Source organism: Cherax quadricarinatus, unplaced genomic scaffold (genome assembly GCF_038502225.1).
Source record: "Cherax quadricarinatus isolate ZL_2023a unplaced genomic scaffold, ASM3850222v1 Contig129, whole genome shotgun sequence".
Classification (NCBI taxonomy): Eukaryota; Metazoa; Arthropoda; class Malacostraca; order Decapoda; family Parastacidae; genus Cherax; species Cherax quadricarinatus.
Genome location: NW_027195155.1, coordinates 37,501 through 64,862, shown reverse-complemented (window position 1 = coordinate 64,862; position 27,362 = coordinate 37,501). Strand labels below are relative to the sequence as shown.

The window sequence follows — 27,362 nt, the reverse complement described above, 5'->3', positions numbered from 1 at the left end:
GACTTCCCGAAGAACACAATAGATTCCACAACAGGCATGGGGTCAACAGGGTCAGACTCAATCAAACCCTTCAAAATCCTTGTCGAGGACACATTCTGGCCACAATTTTCTCTATGCAGAGTTCAAAGTCCTGGAAGTCACTTCCTGCCAAGTCTTACCTATAAGGCTTATGCAGTGGAAGATATTGAAGCAATTCCTCCAGAACTCTCTTAGGGTCAAGTCAGTGTCCTAGGTCACTTCAAAGTACCTTTGAAACACTGCTTTTGTTTAGAGTTTTTTGAAGTTAGAAATGACCTGCTGGTCCATGGGCTGGATGAGAGGAGTGGTGTAAGGAGGCAAGAACTTCACTGTTATAAAACTTCAGTCCACAGACAATTGGTCTACCAAGTTTGGAGGATGAGTAGGAACACTGTCCAGTAGCAGGAGGCACTTGAGTGGCAATTTATTTTCCTGGAGGTATTTTTTCACATTCTGGCCAAACACTTCATGGACTCAATGAAAATTTGCCTTGTGACCCATGCCTCTATTATTAGCTTTCCACAACACACAATTTACTCTTGACAACACTGTTTTTCTTGAACACTGGGATTTTCAGAGTGATACACCAGTAAAGGCTTCCCTTTGAAATCCAAAATTTCATTACCACAGGACAAAAGAATAAGCCTATCTTTCATAGGCTTGTGCACTGGCAGTGCCTTTTCCTCCTGTGTGATGTAAGTCCTCTTTGGCATTTTCTTCCAAAAGAGGCCTGTTTTGTCACAACTGAACACTTGTTGGGGGAGGAATCCTTCAGCCTCTACGTACTCCTTGAATTCATGCATGAATTCTTCAGCCGCACGTTTGTCTGAAGTTGCAGCCTTGCCATACCTTACAACACTGTGTATGCCACTACACTTCTTAAATCTCTCAAACCAGCCTTTGTTGGACTTAAATTCACAAATATCAGCACTCGTTCCAGACATTTTATTCACAAGATCTGCATACAACTGCCTTGCCTTTTCACAAATGATCGACTCCAAAACTATCTCCCGCTAATTGTTTATCGTTGATCCACACCAATAATCTTCGATAATCTTCGACTATTGCTGACCTTTGTTTTGTTAGCATATTTACCCCTTTCACAACATTAGTTTCCTTGATTTCTACTTTCTTTGCCAGGATGGAAGTGATTGTTGATTTGGATTTGCCACACATTCTGGCAAGCTCCAGCACACGTACACCATTCTCGTACTTTGCTACAGTTTTTTTCTTGAATTTTATCGTGTTTCTCTCTTTACCAAAGGGCTGGCACTGGTGACTTATTTCGCAGTTGCACTCAATAAACAACCACAAAAAACAATGGATTGTAACAAAATGTTTGGATGAATGCACGGAGTCTTGCTCACTCACCAAGAGACACAGTCAGACTGACTCGCACACATGGCGGGTGGAAGCATCCAATACGGCCAATTTCCGAGTTGCCAGCCAAAATCCAGGATAGAATTTCGGCCAAAAAAGTGGCCGAAATCCGAAGGCCCACTGTACATAGATAAGTCCCCCACGAGCACCTCAAGTATGACCTAAAGGAATACGGCTCAGTTACAACAGAGGACTTCCAAGTAATGCACCTTCAGCTGTAGATCAGCTGCTACTGTCAAATGTGGGGAGGGGTGACCTGAGATAAGGTCGGATCACATGACATACTTAGAGGTAGCTCGGGTTAACCAGAGACTGGTCGTTACACTAGTGCTTGACAACTTGCACTGTTACACCTAACATAAGATTTTTAAACTGTTAAGAATATACAATAATTTTACAAGATTCTGTTAAGTAATTTATGTTGGCCACAGATAATATTAAACAGTCGGACCACCTGGTTGTCTTCAAGACCCCTGGTTGTCTTCAAGACCCCCTGGTTGTCAAGACCACCTAGTTGTCAAGACCCCTGATTGTCTTCAAGGCCCCTTGGTTGTCTTCAAGACCCACCTGGTTGTCCTCAAGACCCCCTGGTTGTCTTCAAGACTCCTTGATTGTCTTCAAGACCCCTGGTTGTCTTCAAAACCCTGGTTGTAAGACCCACCTGGTTGTCTTCAAGACCTCTTGGCTGCCTTCAAGACCCACCTGGTTGTCAAGACCCCTTAGTTGTTTTCAAGACCACATGGTTGTCTTCAAAACCCACCTGGTTGTCTTCAAGACCCCTGGTTGTCTTCAAGACCCCTGGTTGTCAAGACCCCTGGTTGTCTTCAAGACCACCTGGTTGTCTTCAAGACCCCTGGTTGTCAAGACCCCTGGTTGTCAAGACCCCTGGTTGTCTTCAAGACCACCTGGTTGTCTTCAAGACCATTAAGAGAAAGCACCATAAGTGTCTGGGGCCCAAGACTGTTCAACAGTGTTGTACAGTATAGTATAGTACATTGTACAGTTCAGTATAGTACAGTGTGGTACAGTATGGTACAATGTGGTACAGTATAATACAGTATGGTATAGTATAGTACAGTGTGGTACAGTATGGTTGTGTGGTACAGTATGGTACAGTGTGGTACAGTATAGTACAGTATGATACAGTGTGGTACAATATGGTTGTGTGGTACAGTATAATACAGTATGGTACAGTATAGTACAGTGTAGTACAATATGGTTGTGTGGTACAGTATGGTACAGTGTGGTACAGTATAGTACAGTATGATACAGTGTGGTACAATATGGTTGTGTGGTACAGTATAATACAGTATGGTATAGTATAGTACAGTGTGGTACAATATGGTTGTGTGGTACAGTATAATACCGTATGGTACAGAAGTGTGGTACAGTATGGAAAGTATGGTAGTGTGGTACAGTATGGAAAGTATGGTAGTGTGGTACAGTATGGAAAGTATGGTAGTGTGGTACAGTATGGGTGTGTGGTACAATATGATTGTGTGGTTCAGTATAGTACAGTATGCTACAGTGTGGTACAGTATGGTAGTGATACAGTATGGCACAGTGTGGTACAGTATGGTTGTGTGGTACAGTGTGGTACACGATGGTACAGTGTGGTACAGTATGGTAAAGTGTGGTGCAGTATGGTACAGTGTAGTACAGTATGGAACAGTGTGGCACACTATGGTACAGCATGGTAGTGTGGTACAATATAATACAGTATGGTAGTGTGGTACAGTATAATACAGTATGGTACAGTGTGGTATAGTATGGTACAGTGTGGTGAAGTATGGTACAGTGTGGTGCAGTATGGTACAGTGTGGTGAAGTATGGTACAGTATGGTACAGTGTGGTGCAGTATGGTACAGTGTGGTGAAGTATGGTACAGTGTGGTGCAGTATGGTACAGTGTGGTGCAGTATGGTACAGTGTGGTGCAGTATGGTACAGTGTGGTGCAGTATGGTACAGTGTGGTGCAGTATGGTACAGTGTGGTGCAGTATGGTAGTGTGGTGCAGTATGGTACAGTGTGGTGCAGTATGGTAGTGAGGTACAGTATAATACAGTAGCCACCTACTTGTCCTTATTGTTAGGAAAGTCGAGGTTACATGACGTACAGTGGTACCGTTGCTGGCTGGGGTATGAGTGTACCTTCATGATATGGGACGCCAGTCTGGCCTTCCTAAGGTACAGTCGTCCACAGTCATCGCATTTGTAGTTGTGACGGTGTACTGTTGTCTCCTTACCCAGGTGCACCACCTGTAAGATGGTACAGTTATAATGGTGTACCGCTGATACCTCGCCCAGTTGCACCACCTGGAAAATGGTACAGTTATAGTAATGGTGTACCACTGATACCTCACCCAGCTGCACCACCTGTAAGATGGTACAGTTATGGTAATGGTGTACCGCTGATACCTCGCCCAGCTGCACCACCTGTAAGATGGTACAGTTATGGTAATGGTGTACCGCTGATACCTCGCACAGCTGCACCACCTGTAAGATGGTACAGTTATAGTAATGGTGTACCGCTGATACCTCGCCCAGCTGCACCACCTGTAAGATGGTACAGTTATGGTAATGGTGTACCGCTGATACCTCACCCAGCTGCACCACCTGTAAGATGGTACAGTTATAGTAATGGTGTACCGCTGATACCTCGCCCAGCTGCACCACCTGTAAGATGGTACAGTTATAGTAATGGTGTACCGCTGATACCTCGCCCAGCTGCACCACCTGTAAGATGGTACAGTTATAGTAATGGTGTACCACTGATACCTCGCCCAGCTGCACCACCTGTAAGATGGTACAGTTATAGTAATGGTGTACCACTGATTCCTCGCCCAGCTGCACCACCTGTAAGATGGTACAGTTATAGTAATGGTGTACCGCTGATACCTCGCCCAGCTGCACCACCTGTAAGATGGTACAGTTATAGTAATGGTGTACCGCTGATACCTCGCCCAGCTGCACCACCTGTAAGATGGTACAGTTATAGTAATGGTGTACCACTGATACCTCGCCCAGCTGCACCACCTGTAAGATGGTACAGTTATAGTAATGGTGTACCGCTGATACCTCGCCCAGCTGCACCACCTGTAAGATGGTACAGTTATAGTAATGGTGTACCACTGATACCTCGCCCAGCTGCACCACCTGGAAGATGGTACAGTTATAGTAATGGTGTACCACTGATTCCTCGCCCAGCTGCACCACTGGAAGATGGTACAGTTATAGTAATGGTGTACCACTGATACCTCACCCAGCTGCACCACTGGAAGGTGGTACCACAGTTATGTAAGCCTAGCACCATCACACGAGTCCTGTCATTTTGACAAATCGGCAATTTTGCCAACTTTGGGGTTTATTTTAGTATTTCCTCCATTATGTGGACCGAGTGCAAGACACTGACAATTTAACTACAGTACCCTAAAAAGTGGACAGAATACGGCAATCGGTGCCAATTTTGCACAGTACAGTGGACCCCCGGTTTACGATATTATTTCATTCCAGAAGTATGTTCAGGTGCCATTACTGAACGAATTTGTTCCCATAAGGAATATTGTGAATTAGATTAGTCCATTTCAGACCCCCAAACATACACGTACAAACACACTTACATAATTGGTCGCATTGGGAGCTGATCGTAAAGTGGGGGTCTACTGTATTCAAAAAATTCCACTTCAGAAACAGAGTCAATAATAAAGACATTGCTGGCACTCAAACAACATTTCTTCTGTTTTTAGTCATGTCCTCAGGCCTCCCTAGGCCTCTCTCCTGTATTACATTTGACTTCAATTTTCAATTCTTATTCACACAAAAAATACAATATTTATTTCTCTGATAACAAAATATGACCAGAAATGATTGTTCATCGTTTACAGCCTCGCAATATCTGAATTAGGTTATAGGGCGGCGGCCTTACCCGTCCTCTGGAATATCGGCCAAAATTTAATATTTCTGCTACTATGAGCTCAATTACTCAAAAATCACCTCTCTTTCCATTCTATCAAATCATGCTAAAAATTGCCAAAAAAAAAAACATTAAAACCACCTGAAAATACCCCTCAAGGTTGTTGTTTTAAACCAAACACGCAGTCCCAGTCTTGTCTCTCTCGTTGTCCAATGCGTGAGGCAGGATCTTTTCACAGAGACCCACTACCTCATATCTAGGCCTAAATTCACCATTCACAGCCTATCTGAGTGAGCCGAGCTCATGACTTAGAACCTAGATCAGGGACCCTCAGCTCAATGACTTCCATCTACATCATGGACAATAAAAGGGTCAATGATATAACCTGAACGATTTATGCTGACATATTGCAGTACTTAACTGTAGCATAGGGGCACTTCTGGCAAGACAGTGATGGAGTGTGATAATGTAAGTGTTTCTTCTTTTTCAGGTCACCTTGGTAGGAAATGGCCATTGGATTATCACTTGACAATGCTATTCTCATCATCCCTATGTAGTGCATGATACAAAATGCAGAACTGGGATCGAGTGTTTGGTTTAGTTAAAACAGCGAGTTCGAGGTATTTTTTCGGAGGGTTTTTATGGTTTTATTGGTGATTCTTGGGCATCAGCTGATAGAATGGAAAATATACTACTGAAATAACAATGATTTTGAGCAATTTCAAGACTAGTAGTAGTTTAAAATTGGGCCCAAAGTAGGAGAAATATTCGATTTTTGCTAATTTTCCAGAGGACAGGTAAGGATTCCCTACAACCCCCCACCCAGCCTGTTTTATGGGTTTTCAATAGGCCTAATTCAATTATTGGGAGGTCACAACTATAGGCATGTCAAGGTGACCTCTGGTTAAGTTTAGATAGACTATTCAATGTTAAGATCTATTTCTAAAGATTAAATCTATTATACTTGCCTAAGCATGGGGAGTTAGAAAGTACAAGTACTTACCTATTTACCCTAGTGTGGTGGGTCAGTCAGAGTGCTAACCTCAGTGTGTCAGTCTAGCCAGAGTACATACTAACCTTAGTGTGTCGATTCAGCAAGTAGGAGTACTTGAAGGCAGCCTTACAGTGCTGGCACTTATGCAAGAGTACGGATGGATGGGTAGTCCTCAGGTGTCGCCTCAATGCTGTGACAGACCGGCACCCGACACCGCACTCTGGACACTCCTGATTGGTCAGTGCCGGCACCTTGGCGCCTGGGTGAGCCCGACTGAGTCCAGAGGGAGAGTACAAGTGTCAGTGGAAGGACTCTAAGCATAAGTATATAAATTTATATATGTTGTATAAAACTTAAACTAAATCCTGTATTAATACAGCCTTTCCTCACCTAGCGACGTACTCGGACTTATGACGTACTCGGACTTATGACGTACTCGGACTTATGACGTACTCGGACTTATGACGTACTCGGACTTATGACGTACTCGGACTTATGACGTACTCGGACTTATGACGTACTCGGACTTATGACGTACTCGGACTTATGACCAGCTCTCTGACCAGCATGCAAACCTAAATATTGTACATTGGAGCTGATTTCCTCTATTCTGTTTATTACAATATACAGTACACTTCTGTATAAACATTTAAAATATACTAAGAATGTTATACATGGTGCAAAGGTGACATTAAAACATCAAAGATGGTTGACACAAACCCACTACCATTACATTATGCTCCTCACGTAGCCACAAATTCATTTACCGATGTGGCCTTAGGAACGCAACTCCGTCGTTAAGTGAGGAGAGGCTGTATTGTAAGCTGAATTGTCTAAAGTTAAAATATCATAACTTAAACCATCATCACACAAGATAAGGGATTTTAGCCCTAAACTCCTTGAGGGTCGTGACTCCCGGTCTGAAGTGTCCACAGGGTCCAAGAATTTTCAGAAATGATTTTTTTTCTTATGAAATGATAGAGAATGTTTTTCCAGTGAAACAAAAAGTATGAAATTTGATGGAAAACTGACGAAATTATGCTCATGCAAATTTTGCTGTGTCAGCGATATTTACGCATCAGCAATTTCGCAAATTTGAGGCCTAGTTTTGGCCAATTATACTGTCCCAGCTGACTAAATTCTTAGCTATTTCTTTAGTATGTGTTCCATTTTACTGACTGAACACAAGACACCGGCCAATCAACTACAGTGGACCCCCGCTGTTTGGCAGCCGCGACTTTTGTGAAATCCGACTTTCGGCAAGTTTTTTCGGCAAAATTTAGCTTCGCAGTTCGTGATTGGCCTCATGATTTGGCAACCGTCTGGTACGCATCCGCCCGTCACCGGTCACACAAAGCCAGTCTCCCGCACTATTCACACTCAGTGTGCCATTGTTTACCAGCGCATGACCATCACCCCGCGGGTTCATACAATACATTTCATGACTCACGAAATCGTAATGACACGATTGCAAACAAACCATACCCCGGCTGGGATTGAACCCGCGGTCAGAGAGTCTCAAAACTCCAGACCGTCGCGTTAGCCACTAGACCAGCTAGCCACAATAAGTGTTTTCATTTCAGGGAGGAAACTCTTACAAAGAATTCACCTCTGTTTGCAGTATCAATGGAAGGAGAACAAGGGTTTTATCCCCAGATGGCGATGTCCAAGGTTTCCAGGCATTTCTTCTGGTCTCAGCTGTGGGAGACTGTCAGAGAGTATATTGAGAGCTGTCATGTCTTTCAATTTATAGGGAAACCTAGTCGAAGTATTAAACCTGTTCCCCTTCAGTCTATTTCAGCACCAGGTGAACCCTTCAGCAAGCTGGTAGTAGATGTACTTGGCCCATTCCCAAGGACCAGAATGGGAAATGATTATTTACTCACAAATATTTGCTCCACTACCAGGTACCTGGAAGCAGTCCCTCTGCATAAGATAACAGCTCGTGTAGTCTTAAGGGCTTTGATGAAGTTCTTTTTTCATGTTGGTTTTCCTCAAGCAGTGCAAAAAGACCAAGGGCCTAACTTTACCTCAAAGTCTTTTAGAAATGTTTTGAAGGAATTAAAAGTAGAGCCTAACTTTGCAATGGCCTATCACCCTCCATCTCAAGGGGAAATAGAGAAATTACATCAAGCCCTCAAGACAATGATGCAAGCCTATGGTATAGACAATACTAACAACTGGGATGAGAGGATCCCTTTCTTTGTATTTGCTGAGTGGGGAAGCACTCTGGAATTTCTGAGCTATTGGCTTGGGGAGGATGGTGATGCTCCCCCCTCGGAGCTTTTTCTCAGTTTCAGATACTGTTTGGCTCGTATGAGGTGGATGGTACCAGTGAACGTGCTCATCAACCAGACCAGGATGATGATGTGGGACCATAATGTGGACCATGATACTCTGGAGGCTGGAGAGGAAGTGCTGATACTGGAGCCAATTCATGTGAAAATCTGTATGGCAAGTTGCTGTGAGCTGAACATGTTGTGGAGGAAGTTCCCAGGGGTTAGATATAAAACCCACACCCCTGAGCAGAAAAAGAATGAGTATAGAGTACACAGTAACCGGTCAAAAGGTTTGAAGTTATGTCAAAAATTCAGAGAGACCAATGTTTTAATGGAATGTAAAGGGCTGCAAAACAATAATCTGTATGAAATACCAAAAGTGTATTTAAGAAATAACATGTGTGTAAAAGATTTTGGGAAATGCATGCTTGGTTTTAATGAGAAAAATGTTGGAGAGTTGGCTCAGCCACCTTGGAACTTTATAAAAGTTTGGGATGTCAGTAATGGGGAAAAATTGAAACTCCATGAGGAAATTGTTAAGGAAACTGAGCCAATTCAACAATTTTTGTGTGGGAAAAATCTGTATGAAAAATTGGAGATGGAGGAAGAAGTGAAATTCTTCCAACACCAGTTTGTAGTGCTTAGTGAGAGTCAGTGGGCATTCCCATGCTTCATGGTTCCCAAATTAGATGGCACCCTGGGCATAAACACTGACTACCACAGAGTACGTTTAACAACTAAGGTTTACAGAATTAGAAAGATTGATACTTATGCACTAAAAGATGCAAACATTTTAAATAAGCTAAAACATGGAAGATGTGATTTCCATGGCCTGTGTTCCAGTACCATTTTAATGTGTGTAATGCAAATTGTGTTCATTGTGTGCTTAAAATTTGTGTGTGAGATGGAACGTGATGGTGTTTGTGTAAACTTGATGTATCCAACCTGGGTGCAAAGAGAAGTCTTTGGTGTTTGTTGTTGCACTGCGAGAGGTTGCAGAACTGTTATTGTCTATGAACAACCTTCTAAGTTTAAATGTCAACATTTTACCACAGGAAAGAAAATTTTCATTTTGGGGCTGGCTATTCAGCATTTGTACATGTCTCAGGATCTCTTCATCCTGTTCCTGTGTATAGTGACTAAAATCAGACTCTTAAAATGGGCTTTGTTCCTACAGCCTTTTAATTTGAAAGTTAAATATATAAAAGGCTCAGAGAATGTGGTTGCTGATGCTCTCTCTAGATGTTTCATGTAGATGCATGGTGCGTACTTTGTACATAGTGTTTGTCTTGTGCTGACCTTGTTGTTTTTGCAGTGGTGAACTCTCAGCGAGCCTGAGTACTCTCTACCAGCCATCTGACTGTGAAGGAGTCGAGTCAGAGCCAAAAGTGTGACGAGGGTCAGGGTGTACTTAAATGTGAGTTGAGGCAGTGGTTGACAACCTTCGGTAACATGAGACGTTCAGGAAGGTATGTGATGTTGTGTCTTGGTGTGCTCTATATACAAAACGGCCCGACGGTTTGCCTTTGTGGTCCCCTGGACCCCTCCATGTTCTATGACAGCCTCCTCTTCATAAGTTTGGAGGATCTGTGTGGAGTGGGACCTCGGAAGATGGGCTTGAGTGCCTGACCATGTTAAGGATCGTGAGTGTTGACTGGAAGTCTCACTGTTTGGTTCGGCCACCAAGTGAGAGACACCTTGACATGTTTTGTGAAGTTTCCTGCCTGGTGTACACCTGACTGCTCTGGGTTTGGCTCTACTCTCGTCTCCTGATCAGGAAGTTGCCACCCTGGATTACCAGTTGCTTGCTGGATTACCGTAGCAGAGGCACAGGCCTGTTGGTGCGGGCTTTCACAGTGGGCATTGTGTGCAATTTTTGCATTGTAATGTGTATTGTTTAAAAGTCACTAAAATTGTAGATAGTTACACCCTTGAGTATATGGGTATGGTTAAAATGCTTTTCTAAAAAATTCTGCAATCTCTTGTAAATAACAGTAAAGTGAAGAGTAGTTATGGTGCTGGGAAAATGTAGCATTTCTAGTAGTCTTGTTTACCGCCTTCAGACTTAAGCAATATACTTTTTACTAGCCGTATCCTGAGGGACACGGCTAGCTTTTGTGAGACTTCGTCTGGAGGTGGGGGTGTTATGGGGCTATAGGACCCAACATGTATTTATAAGTAACAGTTACTCTGGAATACCTAATTATATTGAATTGATGGGGACTTTGCTCTAAATGTCAGAAGGACTGATCAACCTTATGACTGAGAGGCAGCTGGGTCAAACCTATTTTTCTCAATATAATAGGTTATACTATAGACACATAAACACACAATTTAAATAAGTAGTTTATAAAGTTGTATTTCTTTTTGTAAAAGTAAAGTTAAGAGGTGGTAGAATTGTGGTAACTGGAGAATTGTGCTTGGCAACAGTCTTTTGTTTTGGTGGGAGGAGCTTAGGTAGGCTTCTCTCTCTCTCCCTCTCTCTGACTCTCTCTCTCTGTGGCTGACCTTCAACCTGGCAGGATCTCTGGGTCCTTCTCCTATCTTTTGGGGCATCATGTGTGCTCCAGGGGTGAGTTTTTATAATTTAAGTTTTGGCCACCATACCCAGGGTGACTAAAGTGTGTCAAAACACTGGTTAGCCCAGAGTTATGTCAAGGAGAGAGAAGGAAGAGTGTTGGAACACACCATGTGGAGCACAGGATGGAGTGTGTAGATTTGTTTTGAAAATGGAGGCTGTGATTGTATATTCTGTACATATCTATTGAGAATACAGTTATATTTTTATAGTAGTAGTTTACATAACCTGTGAAGAGGGCTGGTGAAAAGGTATCAGAGACACTCAAGATGATCAGCCATGATGTAAGTATTACCCCTAGACAAATAAGGCCATTAAGTAAAAGCTACCCCACACTAGAACATGTAGTGAGAACCTTACAATCAAAGTAATAAGGGACAAACCAACGTAACACTAAGTATATTTCTACACCATAGGAAGGTTAGCACAGGCACCACTGTGACCACAAATGCAAGTTTTTACAGACGAATCTCCAGCTAGCGTGGCCGTGACGAACTCTAGCTCAAGTCCCCTCACTGCTGTCAACATGACTCACGAAATCGTAATGACACGATTGCAAACAAACCATACCCCGGCCGGGATTGAACCCGCGGTCAGAGTCTCAAAACTCCAGACCGTCACGTTAGCCACTAGACCAGCTAGCCACAATAATAATCCATTATTTTTTGTGCTTGCTACTGCTAAATAAGTCACCAGGGGCCCAAGGAAAGCTGGTGCCAGCCCTTTGGTAAAGAAAGTGAGGAACATGATCGAATTCAAGAAGGAAATCATTGAAAAATACGAGAGCGGAGTGCGTGTTACAGAACTTGCCAGGATGTATGGCAAACCCCATTCAACTTTTTACTTCAATTGTGGTGAAGGGAAAGGAAATAAAGTGTGCTGTTGTTACAAAATGGGTAGATATGCTGACAAAAAAGAGATCACAAACCCTTGAAGTAGAAAGGTTATTGTGGATTACCAAAAAACAGTTAGCAGGAGATAGTATTATGCAGTCGATAATATGTGAAAAGGCAATGACGAGTGGTGATGCTTGTGATTTTGAGGCCAGCAAAGGTTGGTTTGAGAGATTTAAGAAGTGTAGTGGCATATACAGTGTGGTAAGGCATGGTGAGGCTGCCAGTTCTGACAAAAAAGCGGCCGAGAAGTTTGTACAGGAGTTTAAGGAGTACGTAGACACTGAAGAATTCAAACCCCAGCAAGTGTTCAATTGTGACAAAACAGGCCTCTTTTGGAAGAAAATGCCAAAGAGGACCTACATCACACAGGAGGATACAGCACTTCCAGGACACAAGCCTATGAAAGACAGGCTAACTCTCATGTTTTGTAATGCTAGTGGGGAGTGCAAAGTGAAGCCTTTACTGGTGTATCACTCTGAAAATCCCAGAGTATTCAAGAAAAACAATGTCGTCAAAAATAATTTGTGTGTGATGTGGAAGACTAACAGCAAGGCATGAGTCACAAGGGAAATTTCCTTGATTGGTTTAATGAAGTGTTTGGCCCCAGTGTGAAGAAATACCTCCTGGAAAACAAACTGTCACTCAAGTGCCTCCTGGTAATGGACAATGATCCTGCTCATCCTCCAGACTTGTAAGAGCAAATAGTGGAGGAGTTTAGTTTCATCACGGTGAAGTTCTTACCTCCTAATACCACTCCTCTCCTTCAGCCCATGGACCAGCAGGTCATTTCAAAATTCAAAAAACTCTACACCAAAGCAGTGTTTCAAAAGTGCTTTGAAGTGACCTCAGACACTGAACTGACCCTAAGAGAGTTCTGGAAAGATCACTTCAATATCCTCACTTGCATAAACCTTATAGGTAAGTCTTGGGAGGGAGTGACTTCCAGGACTTTGAATTCTGCTTGGAGAAAATTGTGGCCAGATTGTGTACAAGAGAGAGATTTTGAAGGGTTTGGGGCTGACCCTAAGGAGCCTATGCCAGTTGTGGAAAGTAGTGTGTCAATGGGGAATTCCATGGGGTTGGATGTGAGCTCTGAGGATGTGGAAGAGTTGGTGGAGGACCATGATGAAGAGCTAACCACTGAAGAGCTGCAAGAGCTTCATCTGCAACAGGAAGAGACTACAGCTCAGGAAATTGCTGCAGAGGAGGAGGAAGAGAGATGGAGGAAGACGCCTTCTTCAAAGATTAACCCTTTCAGGGTCCAGAGGCCAGATTTCAAAGTGCACACCAGGGTCCAAGAATTTCCAAAAAATAATTTTGTTATTTTTTCTTATGAAATGGTAGAGAATCTTTTTCTGAAGGTAATAAAACAAAAAGTACGAAATTTGATGGAAAATTGACAAAATTATGCTCTTGCGAATTTTGATGTGTCGGCGATATTTACGCATTGGCGATTTTGCCGACTTTGACTCTCATTTTAGGCCAATTATATTACTCCAGTCGACCAAATTCTTAGCTATTTCACTAGTATTACTTCTATTCTATCAATTGTGCACAAGAAATTGCCAAGTCAACTGTTTGAACATTAAAATAAAGTGAGCAGAAATTGGTAATTTGGCCAATTTAGTGCAAAGTTCAAAATATTCCAATTACAAAATAGGGTCCAGAATAAACAATGTAAGTATTCCTGGCACTAAACTAACATTTCCTCTGTTCATTAGTTATGTTTTCAGGTTTTACAAATGAATTCCATTTTGATTTTTTATTCACATAATGAATTTTTATTCAAACCAAAAAATAGAAGATTTACTGTTATGCAATATTGTAATAACTGTATAAATAATATCACCACATTTGTGAACGTATATTAGACCCACCAGCCGGCGTGTATTAGACATATATTAGACCCACCAGCGGGCGTGTATTAGACATATATTAGACCCACCAGCGGGCGTGTATTAGACATATATTAGACCCACCAGCCGGCGTGTATTAGACATATATTAGACCCACCAGCCGGCGTGTATTAGACATATATTAGACCCACCAGCCGGCGTGTATTAGACATATATTAGACCCACCAGCCGGCGTGTATTAGACATATATTAGACCCACCAGCGGGCGTGCATTAGACATATTTTAGACCCACCAGCCGGCGTGTATTAAACATATATTAGACCCACCAGCCGGCGTGTATTAGACATATATTAGACCCACCAGCCGGCGTGTATTAGACATATATTAGACCCACCAGCCGGCGTGTATTAAACATATATTAGACCCACCAGCCGGCGTGTATTAGACATATATTAGACCCACCAGCCGGCGTGTATTAGACAAATATTAGACCCACCAGCCAGCGTGTATTAGACATATATTAGACCCACCAGCCGGCGTGTATTAAACATATATTAGACCCACCAGCCGGCGTGTATTAGACATATATTAGACCCACCAGCCGGCGTGTATTAGACATATATAGACCCACCAGCCAGCGTGTATTAAACATATATTAGACCCACCAGCCGGCGTGTATTAGACGTGTGAGGTCGTTTGTTTACTCTTGAACATCGGCAAAAATTTAACATTTCTGCTACTTTGAGCTCAGTTTCAAGCCATTTCCAGTACTAAAACCAATCAAAATTATCTCTATTTCTGTAATATGTCTTCCATTCTATCAAATGAGTCCAAGAAATTGCAAATACAACTATAAAAAACATACGAAAAAACACTGCAAATTCAGTTTTAATCGAAAATTACGGTCTTTTTCTCTCATTATGCACTGTGTTGCAGGATTTGTTTTTTTGTGGTGCACACATACCATATAGATGTATTCTCTCATATCTAGGCCCAAACTTACTGCTCATAGCTTATCAGAGTGAGCTGAGCTCATGACGTAGATCTACGGTTTGGACTCTGAACGTAAAGCCGTAGACCTACAGCACGGACCCTGAAAGGGTTGACATTTGTGAAAAGTGGACTGAAGTGCAATTATTTATGGATGAACTTCACCCTGACAAATCTGTTGCAGGCTGTGTTGGCAACATGTACAGTGATAGTGTTGTGACCCACTTCAGATAAATCTTAACCCCTTGAATGTCGCAACCACAAATCCTGAGGTGTCTCCTGGTGTCAAAAAATTTTTGAAAAAAAAAAAAAAAGAAAAAAAAAAAAATCTTAGGAAATGATAGAGAATCTTTTCCCGATGGTAATGACACCAAAAGAATGAAATTTGATGGAAAACTTACGAAATTACACTCTCGCAAAGTTAGTGACCTCGGCGATATTTATGAATTGGCTATTTCGCCCACTTTGAGCCCTATTTTCGGCTAATTCCATTGTTCAAATCGACCAAACTCAGAGCTATTTCTTTAGAATTCCATTTTTTCTATCGATTGAATACAAGAAACTGCCCATTTACCAATTTCAACTACCCAATAACATGGTCAGAAATTTGAAATTTGGCCAATTTCACGAAAATTAAAAATATGACAATTTCAAAATAAAATTAAAAGTGAATACAGGAAAGAGTAATGTTATGAGGATAACAAAAATATTAGGTGATGAAAGATTGGATATCAGATTGGAGGGAGAGAGTATGGAGGAGGTGAATGTATTCAGATATTTGGGAGTGGACGTGTCAGCGGATGGGTCTATGAAAGATGAGGTAAATCACAGAACTGATGACGGGAAAAGGGTGAGCGGTGCACTTAGGAGTCTGTGGAGACGAAGAACTTTGTCCTTGGAGGCAAAGAGGGGAATGTATGAGAGTATAGTTTTACCAACGCTCTTATATGGGTGTGAAGCGTGGGTGATGAATGTTGCAGCGAGGAGAAGGCTGGAGGCAGTGGAGATGTCATGTCTGAGGGCAATGTGTGGTGTGAATATAATGCAGAGAATTCGTAGTTTGGAAGTTAGGAGGAGGTGCGGGATTACCAAAACTGTTGTCCAGAGGGCTGAGGAAGGGTTGTTGAGGTGGTTTGGACATGTAGAGAGAATGGAGCGAAACAAAATGACTTCAAGAGTGTATCAGTCTGTAGTGGAAGGAAGGCGGGGTAGGGGTCGGCCTAGGAAAGGTTGGAGGGAGGGGGTAAAGGAGGTTTTGTGTGCGAGGGGCTTGGACTTCCAGCAGGCATGCATGAGCATGTTTGATAGGAGTGAATGGAGACAAATGATTTTTAATACTTGACGTGCTGTTGGCGTGTGAGCAAAGTAACATTTATGAAGGGATTCAGGGAAACCGGCAGGCCGGACTTGAGTCCTGGAGATGGGAAGTACAGTGCCTGCACTCTGAAGGAGGGGTGTTAATGTTGCAGTTTAAAAACTGTAGTGTAGAGCACCCTTCTGGCAAGACAGTGATGGAGTGAATGATGGTGAAAGTTTTTCTTTTTCGGGCCACCCTGCCTTGGTGGGAATCGGCCGGTGTGATAATAAAAAAAAAAAAAAAAAAAAAAAAATTGTATAAATAATGTCAACCCATTCATGACGGCATATTAGAATGGCTAGTTGGACATTTATTGGACAATGACATCATTTGTTTACTTTTGAACATTGGCAAAAATCAAACATTTCCCCTACGTTGAGCTCCATTTCAAGGTTCTTTTCATAATACAACCAATCAAAATCACCTCTATTTCTATAATATGTTTTCCATTCTATCAAATGAGATTGAGAAAAAAAGAATACAACCATAAATACTATACGAAAATACTACACCGAAAAGTTGGTCTTTTAATCCAAAAACACAGTCGGAGTTTTTTTCTTCTCATTATGCACTGCATGCTGCAGGATTTTTTTTATATGGTGCACACTGACCACAGAGACCCATTCTCTCACATGTGGGTCTACAGCTTTCTCCTGCTTGACTTGAAGCCGCTAGAATTTTTTATTATACCGTATATACGTCAAACACGGTGGCTCGTAAGATATACAGCGGTCCCCTGCTTTTCGTAGTTCCCGGCAATCGTAAATTTCGCCAATCATAGGGGTATTTTCATATAAACATGGACTCGCTTTTCATAGCTTGACTCGCGAGTCGTAGTTCGTCCGGGACGTGTACCCACGGCGTGAGCCGGGGCAGCAGCCAGTCTGGCATTGTTTACCAGTGTGCGAAGGTCCCCTCACGTGCTCCAGCAAAATATTTCATAATATTCTATTTATTTAAGTGCTTGCAAGTACTAAATAAGCTACCATGGCTCCAAAGAAAGCTCCTAGTGCCAAGCCTGTGGTAAAGAAGGTGAGAAATACGATTGAATTTAAGAAAACCATCATTGAACAATATGAAAGTGGTACAAGTGTGGCCAAACTGGCCAGGATGTATAAGAAACCCTACACAACCTTATGTTCCATAGTGGCCAAGAAAAAGGAAATAAAGGACGCTGTTGTTGCAAAGGGAGTAACTATGCTGACAAAAATGAGATCACCAGTACTGGAAGAGGTTGAAAAGTTATTATTGGTGTGGACAAATGAGGAACAATTAGCAGGAGATACATGTACTCTTATGACTTCGATTATTTGTGAAAAGGCTAGGCAGTTGCATGAAGATTTGGTAAAGAAATTGCCTGCAACTAGTGGCGATGTGAGTGAATTTAAGGCCAGCAAAGGCTGGTTTGAGAGATTTAAGAACCGTACTGGCATACACAGTGTGGTAAGGCATGGTGAGGCTGCCAGTTCGGACCACAAGGCGGCTGAAAAATATGTGCATGAATTCCAGGAGTACATAGAGGCTGAAGGACTGAAACCTGAAAAAGTGTTCAATTGTGGCGAAACAGGCCTCTTTTGGAAGAAAATGCCAAAGAGGACCTTCATTACACAAGAGGAAAAGGCAATGCCAGGACACAAGCCTATGAAAGACAGGCTGACGCTAATGTTCTGTGCTAACGCTAGTGGGGATTTCAAAGTGAAGTCATTACTAGTGTACCGTTCTGAAAATCCCAGAGTGTTCAGGAAAAACAATGTTATGAAGAGTAAATTGTGTGTGTTTTGGAAATCTAATAGTAAGGCATGGGTCACGAGGGAAATTTTCGTCGAGTGGTTCAATGAAGTGTTTGGCCCTAGTGTGAAGGAGTATCTCCTGGAAAAGAAATAGGATCTCAAGTGCTTGCTAGTAATGGACAATGCACCTGCTCATCCTCCAAACTTGGATGACCTAATTTTGTTGAGGTGGTTCGGACATGCAGAGAGAATGGAGGGAAAAAGAATGACTTCAAGAGTGTATCAGTCTGTAGTGGAAGGAAGGCAGGGTAGGGGTTGGCCTAGGAAAGGTTGGAGGGGGGGGGGGTAAGGAGGTTTTATGTGCCATGGGCTTGGACTTCCAACAAGCATGCGTGGGCGTATTTTATAGGAGTGAATGGAGACAAATGGTTTTTAATACTTGACGTGCTGTTGGAGTGTAAGCAAAGTAACATTTATGAAGGGGTTCAGGGAAACCGGCAGGCCGGACTTGAGTCCTGGAGATGGGAAGTACAGTGCCTGCACTCTGAAGGAGGGGTGTTAATGTTGCAGTTTAAAAACTGTAGTGTAAAGCACCCTTCTGGCAAGACAGTGATGGAGTGAATGATGGTGGAAGTTTTTCTTTCTTTGGGCCACCCTGCCTTGGTGACCACCCTGCCTTGGTGGGTCACTCTGCCTTGGTGGGTCACTCTGCCTCGGTGGGTCACCCTGCCTTGGTGGGTCACCCTGCCTCGGTGGGTCACCCTGCCTCGGTGGGTCACCCTGCCTCGGTGGGTCACCCTGCCTCGGTGGGTCACCCTGCCTTGGTGGGTCACCCTGCCTCGGTGGGTCACCCTGCCTCGGTGGGTCACCCTGCCTCGGTGGGTCACCCTGCCTCGGTGGGTCACCCTGCCTCGGTGGGTCACCCTGCCTCGGTGGGTCACCCTGCCTCGGTGGGCCACCCTGCCTTGGTGGGCCACCCTGCCTTGGTGGGCCACCCTGCCTTGGTGGGCCACCCAGCCTTGGTGGGTCATCCTGCCTTGGTGGCCACCCTGCCTTGGTGGGCCACCCTGCCTTGGTGGCCACCCTGCCTTGGTGGGCCACAATGCCTTGGTGGGCCACCCTGCATTGGTGGGCCACCCTGCCTTGGTGGGCCACCCTGCCTTGGTGGGCCACCCAGCCTTGGTGGGTCATCCTGCCTTGGTGGCCACCCTGCCTTGGTGGGCCACCCTGCCTTGGTGGCCACCCTGCCTTGGTGGGCCACAATGCCTTGGTGGGCCACCCTGCATTGGTGGGCCACCCTGCCTTGGTGGACCACCCTGCCTTGGTGGACCACCCTGCCTTGGTGGACCACCCTGCCTTGGTGGACCACCCTGCCTTGGTGGACCACCCTGCCTTGGTGGACCACCCTGCCTTGGTGGACCACCCTGCCTTGGTGGGAATCGGCTGTGTTAAGCCTTAACCCTGTCCAAACGCAGATATACGTTGACATGCGGCTCCAAACGTAGATCTATGTTTTTTACATGCTTTCAAATGGGGAAAATCAAGGTCGGAGTGTTACGCACATGAACGTAGATCTACGTTTGGACAGTTTAAGGGTTAATAAAATAAAATAACACCTTGATACATGACATACACACCTTGATACATAACATACACCTTGATACAGCAGTAGAGGAGTGTATGGCGTACCTGCAGTGGCGGATTAGGGAGGGACGACTGCGGACTAGTGCTGGACAAAGGTGACAGTGATGGTAGTGATGGAGGACATCACTATGTGATGACCTCAGGTGACTGTATAGTGATGATAGTGATGGCACTCCCTCACCACACTCACTACACTGTTGTTCATCATTAAAAAACCCATTATTATTATTATTATTATTATTATTATTATTATTATTATTATTATTACTACTTTTAAAATTACTATTATCATTACTATTATTATTATTAGTAGTAGTATAATCATTAATATCATTAGTCATAATTATTACTGCAATAAATTTCTGTAATTTATTGCAGAAGGGCACAGGTGCCAGTGCCAGGATCAAGAACCATGGTGCCAGTGCCAGGATCAAGAACCATGGTGCCAGTGCCAGGATCAAGAACCATGGTGCCAGTGCCAGGATCAAGAACCATGGTGCCAGTGCCAGGATCAAGAACCATGGTGCTGGCACCAGGATCAAGAACCATGGTTCTGGTGCCAGGATCAAGAACCATGGTGCCAGTGCCAGGATCAAGAACCATGGTGCCAGTGCCAGGATCAAGAACCATGGTGCCAGTGCCAGGATCAAGAACCATGGTGCCAGTGCCAGGATCAAGAACCATGGTGCTGGTACCAGGATCAAGAACCATGGTTCTGGTGCCAGGATCAAGAACCATGGTGCCAGTGCCAGGATCAAGAACCATGGTGCCAGTGCCAGGATCAAGAACCATGGTGCCAGTGCCAGGATCAAGAACCATGGTGGCAGCACCAGGATCAAGAATCATGGTGCCAGCACCAAGATCAAGAACCATGGTGCCAGTGCCAGGATCAAGAACCATGGTGCCAGTGCCAGGATCAAGAACCATCATGCCAGTGCCAGGATCCAGAACCATGGTGCCAGCTCCAGGATCAAAAACCATGGTGCCAGTGCTAGGATCAAGAACCATAGTGTCAGTGCCAGGATCAAGAACTATGGTGCCAGTGCCAGGATCAAGAACCCGGTGTAGGCACCAGACCTCACCTTCCTGAGCAGCTCTTCCTGGCGTGTAGGTGCCAAGCTGTGTGAGCGCCGCATGTGGCGCCGGAGTGTGGCCTTGGACTGACCAACAGCACCACAGAGCCGGCACCGCAGCCCTGGAGCTGAAGCCACGCGGTGAAGACGACTGAGGTGCGACCGCAGTGCCGTACATGTCCTGTACTGCTTCACACACAGTGTACATGCATACATGACCTGTTGGAACACGTACATGACCTGTAATACACGTACACAACCTGTAACAACATACGTGCACAACCTGTAACAAGACACGTACACAACCTGTAACAACAAACATACACAACCTGTAACAAGACACATGCACAACCTGTAACAAGATACATACACAACCTCTAACAACACACATACCCAACCTGCAACATGTGTACACAACCTGTATTAACAAGTAATAATCTTAACTACACTACTGGGGGTCGTCCGGCGAGCAAATGTCAACTCTGGGAAGTAGACGAGGAGCAAGAACAACCCAAATTGAAGTGGTCGGACGACCTTACCGGCTCCTCTTTCCCCCTGATGGCTCGTTCCTCTGCCTCAACTTCCTGGCCGCCACCGCCGGTCTCAGCCACAAGTGGCTGCTTCTGCCGCTGCCTCTCATCCACTCTGACACTGCCATCAACTTCTGCTGCTCCTCTGACCTGTTGAAAAAAATCCATTTTAAGTCAGTAATCCCTGGATATATTCAATTATAATCCAGGGATCCTTATACAGTAGGGCCCTGATTTATGGTATTTCGCCTTACGGCATTCCGCTAATATGGACATTTCAAATTACAGTGGACCCTCCCTTTTTGTCAATCTCTGTTATCACTGATTTCCGTTTTTGCCGACTTTTTTCGTCAAAATATTGGTTCCATTTTCGTCAATGGTACGGAACCTGTCCAACTGATTGATGTTGGTTCGCCGGTACTTCCGGTCTGGGTCTTCTCCAGATGGCAACCTGGCGACCTGTCCAGTGCCCAGCGCACAGACAAAGCTGCCTCCCACATGCATTCTCAGGCAGTGTTGCATTGTTTCTCAGCGAGTGAACATATCCTGCCAGGTCAAACAAAACATTTTGTAATAATCCATTATTTTTGATACTTGTTTATTGTGTGTGACTACTAAATAAGCCACCATGGGCCCAAAGAAAGCTCCTAGTGCCAGTCCTTTGGTAAATAAAGTGAGGAACATGCTAGAATTAAAGAAAGAAATTGTAGCAAAGTACCAAAGTGGAGGAGGAAGAGAGAGAGGGGAGAAAGTGCCTACTTCAGTGATTCTGCAATATGTACGATACTAAAGCAGCACAAGTCGATAAAGGCTATAGTACCAGCCAGTGATAAAATGTAGCATTAACAGTGTAATAACTTAAGCGATTAATCAACAGAAAAAGGACAGCACGAACCTAACTCCTCCAATGATGTTGGAGGAATATAGGGCCACTGACAACACTGCTGCAGCCTTCACCACCACCATGTACAGCTTATGCTCTCAGTGGCCCTTATACACCCAATAACAACACAACAACACTCATGACATACATAATGACTTATTTTATTCATTCTAGAGTATATGTCATGTTTCTATGTTATTAATATTGTTTATGCCATATTAGTTGAATTGTGATAGATAAATAAGCTGTAAAGTTGATATTAGTGTCATATTCTCCAACAATAAACTCGCCTCCCCTCCCTCTGCTCCGTCTGCCATACACAAACAAGAGTCTTTAACCCTTTGACTGTCGCGGTCGTATATATACGTTTTACGAGGTGCCGTGTTTGACGTATATATACTCATAAATTCTAGCGGCTTCAAATCAAGCAGGAGAAAGCTGGTAGGCCCACATGTGAGAGAATGGGTCTGTGTGGTCAGTGTGCACCATATAAAAAAAATCCTGGAGCACGCAGTGCATAATGAGAAAAAAAAAACTCCAACCGTTTTTTTTAATTAAAATGCCGAATTTGTGGTCTATTTTCGTATAGTATTTATGGTTGTATTCTCGTTTTCTTGGTCTCATTTGATAGAATGGAAAACATATTACAGAAATAGAGGTGTTTTTGATTGATTTTACTATAAAAATAACCTAGAAATGGAGCTCAAAGTAGGGGAAATGTTTGATTTTTGCCAATGTTCAAAAGTAAACAAATGATGCCATTGTCCAATAAATGTCCAAGTAGCCATTCTAATATGCAGTCATGAATGGGTTGATGTTATTTATACAGTTATTACAGCATTGCAGTAGTCTGCATAATAGTAAGTCTAATATTTTTTGTTTGAATAAAAATTCAAAATAGAAAGCAAAAGTAATATCAGAGGGGCCTGGAGACGTGACTGATGAACAAAGAAAACGTTATTTTAGAGCCTGGAATGTCTGCATTGTTCATTCTGGACCTTATTTTGAAATTGTCATATTTTTCAGTTTTCGTGAAATTGGCCAAATTGCAAATTTCTGACCACATTATTAGGTAGTTGAAATCAGTAAATGGGCAGTTTCTTGTACTCAATCGATAGAAAAAATGAAGTTCTAAAGAAATAGCTATGAGTTTGGGCGACTGGAACAATGGAATTAGCCGAAAATAGGGCTCAAAGTGGGCGAAATCGCCGATTTGTAAACAGCGCCGAGGTCGCTAACTTCGCGAGAGCATAATTCCGTCAGTTTTCCATCAAATTTCGTTTTTTTGGTGTCATTACAATCGGGAAAAGATTCTCTATCATTTCATAAGAAAAAATAATTTTTTTTTTTTTTTTAAATTTTGCGACACCAGGAGACACCTCAGGATTGGGGGTTGCGACAGTCAAAGGGTTAATAAAGGTAAGTGTGATGGTAAATGTTCATTTATACATTTTATTAGTGCTTTACATTTATTTGTCATCCTTTTCTGCATGTAAATCTAAATTTAAGCTAGGGAAGTGACCCCTGATAAGGACTTGGTACCTAGAATCCTTATGGAGGGGGATTCCCCTTCCAAACAATAACCTCCCTTCCCTCTCTCCTCCCTGTCTTCCATCCATCAACAACAGTCTTCAATTAAGGTAACTGTCATGTTGAACATTTATTCTTTTGTGCATGTAAATCTATCTTTAAGGTAAAAATTTTTTTGTTAATACAGGTCTGGAATGGATTAATTTGATTTACATTATTTCTTATGGGAAAATGGCTTTGTAAATCATCAATTTCAATATTAGTCACATCCTCTGGAACGGATTAATTACGAAAAACGAAGATCCACTGTACCAGAAACAACACCGGTCCTAGGACTGACTCCTGTGGAACCCCACTGGTCACAGGTGCCCACTCTGACACCTCGCTACGTACCATGACTCGCTGTTGTTTTCCTGACAGGTATTCCCCGATCCATTGTAGTGCCTTCCCTGTTATCCCTGCTTGGTCCTCCAGCTTTTGCACTAATCTCTTGTGTGGAACTGTGTCAAATGCCTTCTTACAGTCTGAGAAAATGCAATCTACCCACCCTTCTCTCTCCTGTCTTACTGCTGTCACCCTGTCATAGAACTCCAGTAGGTTTGTGACACAGGATTTCCGATCCCTGAAACCGTGCTGGTTGTCGCTGATAAGCTCATTCTGTCTAGGTGTTCCACCACTCTTCTCCTGATAATCTTCTCCACGACTTTGCATACTACAGTGGACCCCCGCATAACGATCACCTCCAAATGCGACCAATTATGTAAGTGTATTTATGTAAGTGCGTTTGTACGTGTATGTTTGGGGGTCTGAAATGGACTAATCTACTTCACAATATTCCTTATGGGAACAAATTCGGTCAGTACTGGCACCTGAACATACTTCTGGAGTGAAAAAATATCGTTAACCGGGGGTCCACTGTATACATGTCAGTGACACGGGACTAGTTTAGAGCCTCATGTCTGTCTCCTTTTTTAAAAATTGGGACTACATTTTCTGTCTTCTATACCTCAGGCAGTTGTCCTGTTTCGATAGATGTGCTGAAAATTATTGTTAGGGGGTACACGTAATGCCTCTGCTCCCTCTCTCAAGACCCATGGAGAGATGTTATCCAGCCCCATCGCCTCTGAGGTATCAAAGGCGATGTGCGATGTGTGTGTATGTGTATACTCGCCTATTCGTGGTTGCAGGGGTCAATTCATAGCTCCTGGCCCTGCCTCTTCACTGATTGCTACTAGGTTCTCTCCCTCCCCCTGCTCCATGAGCTTTATCAAACCTCATCTTAAAACCATGTATAGTTCCTGGCTTCACTACATCACTTTCTAGGCTATTCCACTCCCTGACAACTCTGAGGAAATACTTCCTAACATCCCTTTGACTCGTAGAAGTCTTGAACTTCTGTGTCCTACCTCTGGAACATCCTGACTTAGTCCACCATGTCAATTCCTTGCAGTATTTTATGTCATTATCATGTCTCCCTGACCCTCCTGTCCTCCAGCATCATCAGGCCAATTTCCTCTAACCTTTCTTTGTAGGACAATCCCCTTAGCTCTGGGACTAGTCTTGTTGCAAACCTTTGCACTTTCTCTAATTTTTTGACATGCCTAACCATGTGTGGATTCCAAACTGGTGCTGCATATTCTAATATGGGCCTGACGTATAAAGGTGTACAGGGTCTTGAACGATTCCTTACTGAGGTATTGGACACACTATTCTCAGGTTTGCCAGACACCTGTACACTGCAGCAGTTATCTGATTGGTGTGCACCTCAGGAGAGGTGCTCGATATTATACTCACACCAAAATCTTTTTCCTTGAGTGAGGTTTGTAGTCTTTGGCCACCTAGACTATACTCTGCCTGCAGTCTTCTTTGCCCTTCCCCAATCTTCATGACTTTGCATTTGGCAGGGTTAAATTCAAAGAGCCAGTTGCTGGACCAGGCTTGTAGCCTGTCCAGGTCTCTTTGTAGTCTTGTCTGATCCTCAACCGGTTTAATTCTTCTCATTGACTTCACATCATCTGCAAACAGGGACACTTCTGAGTCTATCCCTTCCGTTACGTCATTCACATATACCAAAAACAGCACAGGTCCTAGGACTAACCCCTGTGGAACCCCACTCATCACAGGTGCCCACTCTGACACTTTGTCACGTACCATAACTAACTGTTGCCTGTCAGATATTCTTTGATCCATTGCAGTGCTTTTCCTGTTATGTGTACCTGATCCTCTAGCTTTTGCAGTAATCTCTTGTGAGGAACTGTATCGATGGCCTTCTTGCAGTCCAAGAAAATGCAGTCTATCCATCCCTCTCTCTCGTGTCTTACTTCTGTTACCTTCTCATAAAACTCCAGTAGGTTTGTGACACAGGATTTTCCTTCCCTGAAACCATGCTGGTTGTCATTTAAAAGCCTGCTCCACCACTCTCCTCCTGATAATGATCTCCATGACTTTGCATACTATACACGTTAGTGATACAGGTCTGTAGTTGAATGCCTCCTTTCTGTCTCTTTTCTTAAAAATTGGAACTACATTTGCCATCTTCCATACCTCAGGGAGTTGCCCAGTTTCAAAGGATGTGTTAAAAAATTTTGTTAGTGGCACACACAGCATCTCTGCTCCCTCTCTAAGGACCCATGGAGAGATGTTGCCAGGTCCCACCGCCTTTCAGGTATCAAGTTCACATAGCAGCTTCTTCAGCTCCTCCTCAGTTGTGTATTTTATCCAGCACTTGTTAGTGTGCCTCCCTATTCTGAATTCCAGAAGTCCTTCCTGTCTCCACTGTGAATACTTGTTTAAATCTCATGTTGAGCTCCTGACATACATCTTGGTTGTGTCTTGTGAACTCCCCAACTTCCTTCCTCAGCTTGATCACCTGGTCCTTGACTGTTGTTTTCCTCCTGATGTGGCTGTACAACAGCTTCAACTCAGACTTGACTTTCGATGCTATGTCATTTTCGTATTGCCGCTGAGCCTCCCTTCTTAACTGCGCATATTAGTTTCTGGCTCTTCAGCTAATCTCTTTATTTTCCTGAGTTCTCTGTCTTCTGTGCCTTTTCCATTCTCTAGTACACCTAGTTTTTGCCTCCCTACACCTTTGGGTGAACCAAGGATTCATTCTGTTTTTCCCATTATTTCTGTTTCCCTTGGGAACAAACCTCTCCTCTGCCTCCTTGCATTTTGTTGCCACATAGTCCATCATTTCTTGCACTGGTTTTTCTGTCAGTTCCCTCTCCCAATGAATGTCTTGCAGGAAGTTCCTCATGCCTGAGTAGTTCCCCCTTTTGTAGTTTGGTGCTTTCCCATCCTATTCCTACTACTCTGTGTGTGTGTGTGTGTGTGTGTGTGTGTGTGTGTGTGTGTGTGTGTGTGTGTGTGTGTGTGTGTGTAGTGTGTGTGTGTTGTGTGTGTGTGTGTGTGTGTGTGTGTGTGTGTGTGTGTGTGTGTGTGTGTGTGTGTGTGTGTGTGTGTGTGTGTGTGTGTGTGTGTGTGTGTGTGTGTTTGTGTGTGGTGTGTGTGTGTGTGTGTGTGTGTGTGTGCTGTGTGTGTGTGCTGTGTGTGTGTGCTGTGTGTGTGCTGTGTGTGTGTGTGTGTGTGTGTGTGTGTGTGTGTGTGTGTGTGTGTGTGTGTGTGTGTGTGTGTGCTGTGTTTGTGTGTGCTGTGTGTGTGTGCTGTGTGTGTGTGTGCTGTGTGAGTGTGCTGTGTGAGTGTGCTGTGT

The 27,362-nt window shown here is 43.6% G+C and overlaps 1 protein-coding gene across 3 annotated transcripts in view; it reads right to left on the bottom strand.

Annotated features, from left to right (window-relative positions):
• The window catches only part of LOC128701007 (PR domain zinc finger protein 5), an 82,398-nt gene that overhangs the window by 20,935 nt on the left and 34,101 nt on the right, over positions 1-27,362 (bottom strand). For all 3 annotated transcript variants that reach the window (XM_053794559.2, XM_053794560.2, XM_053794561.2), the window contains 5 exons: positions 21,247-21,387; positions 20,717-20,926; positions 19,680-19,828; positions 6,387-6,576; positions 3,474-3,655 (listed from right to left, as the gene is read on the bottom strand). In XM_053794559.2, coding sequence (XP_053650534.1) covers positions 3,474-3,655; positions 6,387-6,576; positions 19,680-19,828; positions 20,717-20,926; positions 21,247-21,387 — 872 coding nt within the window. The remainder of the gene's footprint in view (positions 1-3,473; positions 3,656-6,386; positions 6,577-19,679; positions 19,829-20,716; positions 20,927-21,246; positions 21,388-27,362) is intronic.